The 12,164-nt window shown below is 37.7% G+C and overlaps 1 protein-coding gene across 17 annotated transcripts in view; it reads right to left on the reverse strand.

Moving 5' to 3' along the window:
* The window catches only part of DLGAP2 (DLG associated protein 2), a 453,855-nt gene that overhangs the window by 95,072 nt on the left and 346,619 nt on the right, over positions 1 to 12,164 (reverse strand). For 15 of the 17 annotated variants that reach the window (XM_090136327.1, XM_090136320.1, XM_090136315.1 and 12 more), the window contains one exon: positions 7,822 to 7,887. The exons of the other annotated variants lie outside the window; for them this stretch is intronic. In XM_090136327.1, coding sequence (XP_089992453.1) covers positions 7,822 to 7,887 — 66 coding nt within the window. The remainder of the gene's footprint in view (positions 1 to 7,821; positions 7,888 to 12,164) is intronic. 17 annotated transcript variants of the gene reach the window in all.

Here is a 12,164-nt window from a genome sequence, read left to right on the forward strand (position 1 = left end):
GCATAGAATGACACCATCCCCATACCTTATAGGTGGAAGAATGGGCACCTTGACTTGTATGGTGGAAATGAGACACAGTATTTCTCCCAGGCCATGACAAGGGACAAGACAGAAATCCCAGAGAGACACTGCAGGAATTGCAAGAAGCTCCAGGGGTTAAAGTGGAGGGAAGCAAGGAGCCTTTGGGGTGATGCAAAATTAATTTCCATTGCTTTGAAGTGTATGATGTCATAACACTAATATGTACGTAACATACAGCTCTGCATAGAGCTTTTCAGGCTCAAAGTACATCACTGCTATACACACTGACAACAGCACTGTGGCAGAATTAAGTTCACAAAATGATTACTGACGTTTTCTCACAGACTCTGATTAGTGAAACTGCTGACTAAAATATAAAATATCAGAACTTAATTGACCTAAACCAGCCAATATGTATGCATTATCCTTTAGTCTGGAAAAATGCAGCAGTATGTAGTCAATCTGGCTTCATTATATGAGTATTATTTAAAAATCAGCTCTAAGAAAATTGGTAATAATGATTCCAAATACAGACCAGAAAAACCAGCCTAACACTACTAAACTTCTTTTGATCCTTCTTCTACCTGGCTTTATAGAGTCTTTTCCCAAAGGAGAAAGTGTTGCTGCTTGTAGCTATTAGGTCAAATACAGGAGACAATCAGATGCCCTTGCTATCCCAAAAGTGCAGCCATTTTCTTCACCATACTCTAACAATTGTTTCCCTGTACCTCAGCAATTAAAGAGAACTAAAGTAATTGGGTAGTAGAGCTCAAAGTTTTATATAAGAATCTACAAACAAAATTGAGAAGTCCTTGTCCCATTGACAGCAATGATAGATCTACCATTAACTCCACAAGGGCTGGAATTAATCCTAAACATTTACTAGGAAAAGTTCTTGTTTAATTTACGTATGAATCTTGTCACTTGAAGAGGATCACCTCTAATTGAGACCGTGTATCACAGAAGTCCCAACTCATGCTGGAACGGGCAGAATAATTGTACAAGAAGCCCAGAAGGGTCCCCATTTGGGAAGAGAATGGAATGGAGGGGTGAAACCAGCTCTGCTGGAATCCTGCCATGGACACTGTTGGGACCAATAGTTAATCCCAAGGATCCAAACCAGCTGAGCTATCTATTCAGCTGAACCGAACTACCAAATCTCTGACATTTCTTCTCTAGGAAGACATTTTTCACTGATTATTAGATGAAAAACATCAGAAGGAATGTTGGTATTTATGAATTTCTTCCTTGATTTTTTTTGTTTGTTTTTTGCTTATTGTTTCCAAAATTCCTCTTAATTTACGCTTTATTTCTGACTATTCATGATAAAGGACATTTTCTAGTCTCTGTAATACTAAACAAACTGCAAGTACTTATGTTTCTATATCCATACAGAATTATTTGTTACTCCATAAAAATGGGTATGTATTAAAGACTGACTTTGTTGAGTGTGCTTTTGAGAAAGAAATAACCTAAGCATTAATTCTTGGAGGCATCGATTATTGCCAGAGAACATACGACTGTTCAATTTAAAATGCCCTTCTACTTCAAAATACCTTTTAATTTTTCTTTTAAAGCGTTCAGTAAAATCTTTAAATTGTCAGAACTGAAGAAAGTGATTTGATTTTGTCGTTTGTTTCAGCATCAGTTCTTTGCAGCCTTTTGATTCACCAAAAAATTCAACATTTCATCCTTGGTCTGACCCAAAACAATTATTTCTTTTACTTTCAGCAGTTCATCATTATCTTCTTTGCTGCACCCCCTCAGTAATGCCTCTTGCTGTTTTGCCATTGTATTGTGAACTTTTCTGCTCTGCTCCACCCACTGAGATGGAGGAGGTCTCATCCTGATTTTCCTATGGGGTGCAGGAAGAAACAGCAGCCTGGTGATATGTTCCCTTTTAAACATGTTGCCATAGTAACAGGCAGACAATCTCCCTCTTTCCATAACCTTCAGACTGGGAATTTTTCAAATAAGGGTGCTGCCTCTTTTTCTATCTGGCTGAGCTCTACCTGGGGTCTGTGAAAAGCAATGAAAACATTCATGGTCTTTTCCTGCAACCATTAGCACCCAAACGATGGGTCAAAAGGGGAACCCTGCTCTTGGGACCAGGTAGCGGTGTAAGTACCACACATCCCTGACAGATCTGACACAGGGCATCTTACCATGCTCTTACAAATAGAAAAATGACTTTGTAGAAATATGCAAAGATGAAATGGAATTGCAGAAGAAAGCTGTGGTAAAAAGTGAAAACTGAACTCGCTACTGAAAGTCTGTACTGCATTAGCAACATCTGGGGGTGAAGATCCTACTACAGTCACAGCCCATTATGAATGAAGACAGACTGAATTGGTGGCAGGCGCAGTGAGACTGCCATGGCCATGAACTTCCATGGATGCTGGAAGTACCTACACCATTGCAGCTTTGCCAGTCTGAATTGTCCTCCAGAGTCTGAGCAGCCTGTAATGAGCACAGAGGCAGAGCACAGCGACTTTTACATAACTGAAGCTGCCCACTGGGGAATATATATCAAAGGCTGTATGTTTGATCCTTTTAAAAGGAGACAATACAATGAAGATCCGTAGTGGAGAAGGCAAGCATGGCAAGGCATTGAAATGAGTCAGTCTCTCATCTCCATTGGAGCCATTCCACTGCCTATATGTAAGTACATGCTAAGGATGAGCTATGTATCCGGGTGTTACAGAAGTCACCAGGGCATGCGGAAGAGCAAAGGAGGAACTTTCTTCTAACATCCCTCAGCCAAAACGTGAGACATAACTATAGCTGTTTCACCTTCTTTCCATGTCCTCTTTCTTTTCCTTGGAAAGATCTTTCACTTGTTCCAGAGCAGATACTGGAATTAATATTTCAGATGTGGTCTAACAATGGCACAAAGTTTCTGTATGGAAAAATATATTTCCTCAGCTACTGAACTTTACAGCCTCTTCGTCTGGCCAGCCCTGTCTGAATACATGACTCAGTTAGACAAAAAATATTGTCCTTTTTGACAAAATAACAAATGTGTAACACCCTTTGTATTCAGTAGTAGAAATAAATGAATAATTCATAGCAAATAACCCATTTGATTAATCTTGCATCCTTACAAAGATCTTTTCGTGTTTGTGGATCGACCTTGGGCCTAATGGGATTTTTGCAGTTATGTAACATTATGAAGTGTTTAGTTTTTACAGACAGCTTCTGGTCTGTAGGTTGTTTGCAAGCTTTTGTCGCCAACAGCTTACAGTTAAAATGCAGGATAGTAAGATTTTAGATGATGCTGAGGACATAGGATATGATTCTGTTCTATGAATAAAAGTGATTAACAGAAATCAGCTTTCAAACATAACTATAAGGCATTTAAAGTTCAAAATTTGTTTTCCGACAAACTCCATCACATCTACGAATTTCTGCAGTGCACTACAACTTCTAGGTGCAGGAAAAGCAAGGATCTGAAATGGAATTACTTAGAAGTATGATGGAGACTTAAACACAGCAGATACTGACTGCACTGAGGAAGGCTGGATAATTAGGTGGAAAGACAGACATACTGGAAAGTCAGGCTTTTCTTTTTTGTTTGCTTCATAAATGCTATATCCTTTTTTTCCTTTCAACATATAAGGTCATAAGGACATGATCATGCAATCAAAAGTGATTGAATAACTATGAGTTATTGTCTTGCACTTGAACCACACAAATTAATCACAAACATGGCTGCAACTACTGTGAAACAAAAATACAGTCTTCTAACCTGCCCTTAGACTCCCTTGCCTTTTACTTTGCATTTGGGGTAGATTAAGAGCATTATTAGCAGTTGCATGCCATTGATACAAGTTTTAACTGTTTTCTTAACATCAACTTGATATCCTATCCCTTCTTGAATAAAAAACAGAAATTTATTGAAACAAAAAGATTTTAACACATTTTCTTTCTATGTAAAACATTGGGAACTGATAGGTGTTTATGGTAAAATAAATGCCTTTCTTGCCCATAAAGGAGTCAAAACATTTTTTCAATAATCTCTTTTCCCTCTTTGCTGCATGCATCTATTAAAATCTGTACTTGAAGATAAATTCATCCTATCTTCTACATTCAAGTGCTTTTTTTCCCCTGTTTATTTGAATGCCATTTAAGCACGGCTCATTTTCCATATGCTTCTCGCTAGAATTGTGCTATGTGTTTTTGACACACCCAAAGTGAATTGTTGCTTTACTCTGCACATGCCTGAAGGGAACGACTGTGAATGCGTTGAGTTTGTACAGAAGAGTAGTTCTATATATAATGCTGTTCAGACTGTATAACTACCAGATGGAATAAAGCTTGGAACTGGAAGAAATCCAGTTTGTACGCTCAGTGTCTCAGAGTAAGCAGCTTGAGACCATGCATGTCAGATCTTTTGTTCCTCTTATTATGTCCCGCTACCTTTATCAGATTGCTTCTCTCAGAATTTTTGGTGCATGTGTAAACTTGTAGCCATGCAAATAGTTACCCTGATCTCTGTTAAAGAAATGGTAATGGAAAAGCTCTGAAATGTTTCTTGAGAAAAGACTATGAATGCTTGGGCAAGCTCTTTTAAAAAAATGCATCACACTTCTGCCTGCATTAACTAATGAGCTCTTTTACAGAATCAATAATGTAACAGTTGAGATCAGCCCCATCCCTTGATACCTTTTCCCAATTAAGGCAGGGGATCATTGTATTAATATTATTTAGTGATTATTCAGCACTTTTTCTCTAGTGAAATACTATGCAAACATGAATTAATTCCCACTAAAGCCCAGAAACCTCAGTAGGAAAAAATAAATCCATTTTACAAATAAGGGCCTGAAGCCAGAGATCTTTCAATACCAGTGAGACAGTAACTTGAAGCTCCTTGGGACAGTGAGCAGGTATGAGAGTCTAAAATAATGAATGAACCTACAGCTAGGGCTACCGTAACTAACATTGTCTCTCTTCTGCCTTGACTTGGGACAATTACTGCACTTCTCAAGGAAAGTTCATTTATGTTTTTTGTTATTGTTGTTTTTTTGAGGAATGGGTGCCTCAAGCAGTCCCTTCAGATAGAGAATGTTCATACAACAAAATTAAACAGCCACTGGAATAAAGAGAGAGGGACCAGATCCATAGCTCAGTAACTAGGATAACCACTCACACTCAGATTTCTCTAATAGCTCATATCTTGGGTTCTAATTTAAGTTCACATAGTGGGCTTGAATTCAAATGTTGAGGTAACAGCACCAAGAGACAGACAGACAACTACACCCCAGCTGTCTGCAAAAGTGTTCATCAACACCATGGCTAGTTTATTATACAGAACTTTGCTAACATTTTAAAGCTTATGTAAAAGTCCTCACAATTTCTACCATCCGTAGCATGCTTTTTTTTTTTTTTTTTTTTTTTTAAGAAAAAAAACAACAGAGGTTCTCTGTAAAGGAGAATGGGATATCATGTTTTTACGTATCTGAAGTTCCACAATTGAGTGAGGAAAGAAGGATTTCCTTCTAGAAATACTATAGGCATACACCTCTTTCCATTCATTATCTAGGAAATTTTGGCACTTACAGAAGGCTCCAAAAGGGGCTCAAACTTTAGGAACGAGAATAGATCTTTCCTTAATGTTAGTATTATTTTTCTTCTGTCCTCCAGCTAGAAATAGCTGAAGTTTTCTACAGCAGTTTAGTTTCTTTTCATATAACAGTTAAGATGTCATTCTTGTTTTTTTTCTTTCCTTTTCCTCATTTGTATTGATTCACACCCACCTTCTTGATATTAGAGCATATAATGACACAGTGGGATGGAAAGTACCACAATAACAGTGGGGTGGCAAATTCTCTGGCTACAACAAATGAGAACGAGCTCAAATACAGCAGCTGCAGACAAAGAAATGAAGAAAAATAACTGCTTACCCTTGAAAGGCTTTAAGTAGACAGAGAGCTCCAAGAAAAGAGTCCCTTGCATCTTTTATCAGCCCTCAAATGAGGGATCCTGCCTCCACTCCTTCTGGTCACTCAGGCACTCTGCATGCACCTGAGCTCCCCTGGGTTGGCCCTGCCTTCTCACCAGGTGCTCAATCAGTGTTTCAGGCCATGATTTAGCATTTCTGCTACAAGGTGCTAGATGATTGATCAGTTTAGAATACCTCTTTGTGCTAATCTTTGATAATCTATTTCATATGAAGCTCCTTGCTCTTGTAGATACCTAACATTTAATATTATTGACTTATATTTCATTTGCTCTGACTCTAGAAATTATTCAGTTCTTTCTCAACCAGATGGGAAGGAGAGCAGTTTTGACATACTTCTAGGGCATAATTCACATAATTCATCACATCCTAAGTTAAATTTCTAAAATAGGTCAAATTTCCTACATCCTAAAAAAGTCTATCACTCCTCATTGACTCTAAAGGAAATCCAGATACGTAGTTTAGACACCTACATCTGAACTTACTTTCTAGCTGTTACATGCAATGAACTCTGACCCAAGGTATCTGAACTCCTTCCTGTGTGCTGTGAAATGGGGCAGCAGGGCATAAATAAATAAATATCCATTAACACCAAGAGATGTCCTTTTTTCCATGATTTATCAATAGGATTCACCTGTGATTCATTCCTATGGAGCCTCGCATTTAATTGCATCTTCCCTCTTACACAATTATAATTTGAGCAGAAACTGAGAAACTAAGCTAGAGGATCCCCAGTGTCTTCCTTAACATATACTTCAGTCCAATCTTTGGAACATAATTTAAAACATTTTTGTCTTTAGTTTCCAATATTAAGTGGATAAACAAGACCAATAGGAATATCTTTACACCGAAGGTTTACAGAAAACCCTGACTTGAGTGTAACTGAGTCATGGCAACATAGTTTTTGAGAAAGCCCTGTTCTAAGCGTTTATTTAAACATAATGGTTTTCCCTGCCTGACTTCCTGCTCTTTGTTCATACAGTTTTTTTTCCCCTTAACATAGCAGCTACGACTTATCTTGCTATCAACATGCAGCATTAAGGCTTATACCACTGCTTTCAAATACAAAAATATCAAAATACACAAAATAAACTATTGTAATGTATTAATACGAACATATGCATAACAAGAGAAAAACCACTGTGTTCTAAAATGCAGGCTCATTTTGAATAAAGGGAGCTTTAACTGACAAACACACAAAAACACTTCCCATATTTGTATTCCAAAAATAACCATATAAAGTAATTGCACATAAAGCAAAATTCTGATGGATTTCACATAAAACAGCGACAATCTGAATGAAATTCTGGGGACAAAAACTCAGTTTTTCACAACATATTTAGTATTTATCTGGACTGAAGCCAGTGGGATGTTTTACTAATGGCTTTGGGATGCATCATGATTTCATTCATGAGCTCTATAGGTTTCAAATTTCTTTTTGCTGCTGTTGTTTTTTTTAAATTCAAGAGGTGACATTAAAAACTCTTTCTGTAATTATTATGTTGTCTGTAGGGTAGAGATAAAAAGAAAACGACAAAAGAAGGAAAGCTGGTAATTTCCTTGAACGCTTTCTTTTGACTTGTCGGCTGCCAGATGCTACGCAGATCTGACGTTTTTCTGCTTTAGATTCTCTAACCTGATGTAGCAGGTGAGAAATCCCTGGAAGGACTGGGCTGAGAGGTTTGAGGCCACTCTCATGAACACGTGTGGTGCCGTGCTCGCTGTGGGCTTTGTGGCAGGGGATGGCTGTGCCTCAGAGCAGCCTCCTGCCTCCCCCCATGGCTGCACCCAGCCTCGGGGTGCACAAGCAGAGCAAGTTATCTGAGAGATGACATCTGTACCTATCTCCTCCTCTGGCGTCCCTGGAAAACTGAAGCTCGACTTGAGCAGATCGCCACCCTCGTCTTCTGAAAAGACAGAAACAAAGTAGCTATTTAACAGTGCTGATATTTCTACATATCCAGACATATCCAGACACTCTCTGCTGGTTTTCACATCCCAGTGATACCTCTTACTGTGCAGTATCTCTGTTCATGTGCTGTTACCTGCAGTATTTACTCTTTTTTTTTTTTTTTTTTTTTTTAATTTATTGCCATTTGTTCTAGTGGTTTTTAAAAGGAAAAAAAAAAAAAAAAAAGATGATTGCCAGACTTTTTCACATCACTAGGGTCGTAATATTTATAAGTCCCTTTTAAACATCTCTTACATTGCTCTTTTCAACTTTGCGTAGTCACACTGAATTCTTTTGCCTTTCTGTTTTTGTTTGGTTGCTTTTGTTGGTGGTTTTTGGTGTTTTTTTTTTTTTTTTTTTTTTTTTCTGGTCTTTCTTTCAGGAAGGATGACTGTTGTCAGTCCTCCAGCTGTACCATTAGTACCTCCCAGCTCTGATGACAGTAATAGCACTCATGATTCTCAGGCTGCTTTTTCTACCTTTCATTCACCACCAGTTCAGTTCTGAAATTTGGAGCTTTGATTTTAATGCTTTTGCCCTACTATTCATATTTTCTGGTATCTCAGATAGATGAAAGCCATCTGAGTACAAGCAGCCTTCCACTGTACTGTAACTGCCTGTGTTACAAGTACAGACACTTCAAAAGAGCGAAAGAATGGAGCACTTCATAGTCCACGACTGTGTTCAACAGCAACTCTTCAGAGAAAGGCAAAATCAGGTATTGCAGGTCTTGTTTTGCTTGTGCACAACTGGGGACTGATGATTCCTAACTTTCAGGCAAACAAGCTAGCAAGGTGGAAGCAACTCTAACTTTTCTAAAACATACCTCAGTCCCCATATCAGGCACATTAGTTTTTGTGGTTCACCTTATGAGACACAGCATTTCGCTCGTTTTATTTCTCCATTTAACAAATAAATGCATTTTGCATATTTCTTGGTTGTGCACTTTCATTTGTACTAAGATTTCTTACCAATTATGTCACAGCAAGGAAAATCACTGAATACATTCATATGGATACACAAAATATTGTTCCTGGTTTAGACAGTTCCTGAGGTTAATAACATACAATAGACACCAATGGGATATATAGATATTGCAATGAAAACAAGTCCTGACAATGTTAAGAAAGTTGGAAAAGCTGATCTGTCAAACAAACATCTTGTTTATAGACTCTTTCGATAAATAAACTCACTCGGCTAAATGCAGTGCCTACTAGAGATCTTGTTAAGTGATGGATAAAAAGTCATACCTAATTTTAAAATGACTGGCATATGAATTCAAATTAAACTTCATTTGGAGAGGTAATGGACAATGCTAATTAAATAAAAGCACAAATTAGGCAGTTTCCATGGAGACTTTGTGCACGTGATCTGGCTATACTGTATAACTCATATGTGTATCCTCTAATTTGGCTGCACAGGGGTAACAAAGCAAATGAAAGTTAAAACTAAAAATATTCTGAAGGATTCTTTAAATTCATGTAAATAACTAGATTTCACTTACAGCTTCACAATAAAGAAGCTTCATGTTGAAAGAGTAGTTTTGTATTTCTCGAAAAAGAATAGTTTTGGATTCACTCCTCACTTACATCACACAGATGCATTCAGAACATATAGAATGTTCTGAAGAAAATAAAATGCAGAATATTATTTCTCCCATGTAAGATGTCAGCATAATCCTTAGAAATACGTTTCAAGTCTATAGTAAGCAGACCAACATTTTAAATGGGTATATAGGGATAGGTCAAGGTTAGATGCCAGGGAGAAATTATTTAGACAGAGGGTGGTGAGGCAGTGGAACAGGTTGTGCAGAGAAATTATAGATGCCCCATCCCTGGAGGTGCTCAAGATGAGGTTGGATGGAGCCCTGGGCAACCTGAGCTGGTGGGTGGCACTCCTGCCCATGGCAGGAAGCTGGAACTAGATGATTTTAAGTTCCCCTCCTACTTAGGCCATTCTATGATTCTAAGAAGTCTAGACTAAAATTTTAGGGATAGTATAAACTAGAGTAGGCATTTATGGGTTTTATGTGTTTGAGAAAAAAAAAAAAAAAAAGAGAGACAGGAAATTTCCTTTACAAAATGAAAGAGAAAGGCCATGCAACTAGATCTGTATCTCAGATTATGTCTTAGCAATAACATTTCTATGTAAATTTGGACAATTAAGTTATTCTCTTTCCACCTCAATTATCTAGTAGAATTATAATCCTAATTTGTCTCTTTTCATAGCTATCCTCTATGAGCATATTTGTTAATGTCAGTGAGCTTGTTCTCTAATAAAACCTGTAGAGAACATAAAAATGTTAGAATTTCCATCCAGCAAAAAGTTGTATTCTTTTTTGAAGAAGGTCAGTCTTGAATGTCTCAAAGGAACTTGGAATTCCTTTGTGAAATACTAAGATTTATTACTCTGTATGATGGATTTGAGTAGCTCTCAGTGATTAGTTTACTTCCTAAACTGGAACTAAGTTCTAAACTGAAGACTTCTTATTTCTTTATACTTTATGACTAATTTGATGTTTAGACTATCTTCTCAAAAGGCTACTGCCAGTATCTTCAGCCCTTGAAGAGATTTAATTTCTGCATTCTGCTCTTATTGAGCATAAATTAAAGTCTCAGTGGCTCTTTCACTACTACAGAGACAATATTTGTGCGAGCCTGAACTGTACTTCAAAGTCATATTATTCCTTCAACAACAGACATACATGGTCTTTGTTCAGCTTACTGTTTTTCCTTGGAAATACAATTTTTATTATAGACTATGGAAACGAAAAGTGTAACTTTTACTCATGAGCACCACAGAAACCTTCACATCTCATGTCAGTGAATCCAGGCAGGTTATCACAAAATTCTCCTGCATGCTAAAATTCATGTGTCATAAAATGTATGCATTCATTTTATTTCATTTACCCTTTCTATGTCATAGATCAGTACTATTTCAGCTTGCCTATTGCTCATGGTAGCTCTGCTGATAGAAAGTTTTACACCACTGGACATATAAGAAAATAGTCATATTATGGAGTGTTTTGACTGGCAATATATTGCAAAGAATGATGAGATTACAAAATTAGGATGATTTACAATTCATAGTTTCAGACAATGTAAAGAGCACACAGCCCAGACCAGGAACACAATTACTAGCTAAAATCCCTTCTACATGTACACCATCTGCATCAAAAAACTGTCTCTGAAACTGAAAAAATAGTAGGAAATGTTTTCACTCTGAATGGAGCTCACAAGAGTGACAAAAAATGATAGGCTTTAAAAATGCAGAGACATTTGCTTCTGTGAAAGCTGAATGTATAGTCAAATGATGCTGTGATCTGCATAAAGAAGAGAGCACAAACCGTCATTTACATCTAATATCGCCTTTTCTTTCTGAAAACCCTGATGGATTTGTCTTGCATTCCAGTGCAACACTGCAGACAACACTTGAGACTGTGATAGGAAGCTTTCACAGCTGCAGCTCTTGACTTAAGCTTCAAAATACCAGGCGACATGGCAGAGCTGGAAGCCTGACAGATCCAGACTGCTTATTCAACCCTGAGGCTGCTACAACTACAGTGAGAAATGAAATGGGTCAGTGCCTGAGATCAGCTTTTGTCCTCAGAACAGGCTGTCTCTCTGTTAGGAATGTGCCTTGGCTCCAGTTTTTCCTCACCCTGCTGAAGAGACATGGCCTGGAGAAGTGCCTGTTGACATAGACTGAAGGAGCAAGGGAGTGTGGTGGGGATGACTGAGTGCCATTGCAGTGCAGTGTGTTTCTGACGAGTTATCAAACACAGAGGTAGCCTTAGGTTCTTCTGCTTTTTTTTTTTTTTTTTTTTTGTGTGTGTGTGTGTCTCTAGAGAATAGGTTGAAGTACAATGTAAGTCCAAAATAAAACTGCTGAAGACCATAGAATTACATTCATGTTAGATGTGGGTAAAGGAGATGCAGCTGATCTCTTGAGGTCAATTTTTCATTGTGCCTGAGCTGTGCTTGGTACATGACTGTAGGTCACTAGAATATTACTTGGAGTTTTTGGGTCAAGAAAGTGAAATTTCTGTATGAGCTAACAAAAGTATTGTCTCTTCTACTCATTCCCTTTCATTTTCCTATGTTCTAAGTATTTTGACAGGCATTGCACAGAAGCCATCTGCTATCATTTCTTTTCTTCAGCCTTATCCATCCATCAAATTTTATCATCTCAATTCTAACCTCTCAGTCTGCTCTCTAAGCCTGATGTATTAGT

The sequence above is a fragment of the Phasianus colchicus genome, chromosome 2, assembly GCF_987193195.1.
Source record: "Phasianus colchicus chromosome 2, bPhaCol1.hap1.1, whole genome shotgun sequence".
Taxonomy (NCBI): Eukaryota; Metazoa; Chordata; class Aves; order Galliformes; family Phasianidae; genus Phasianus; species Phasianus colchicus.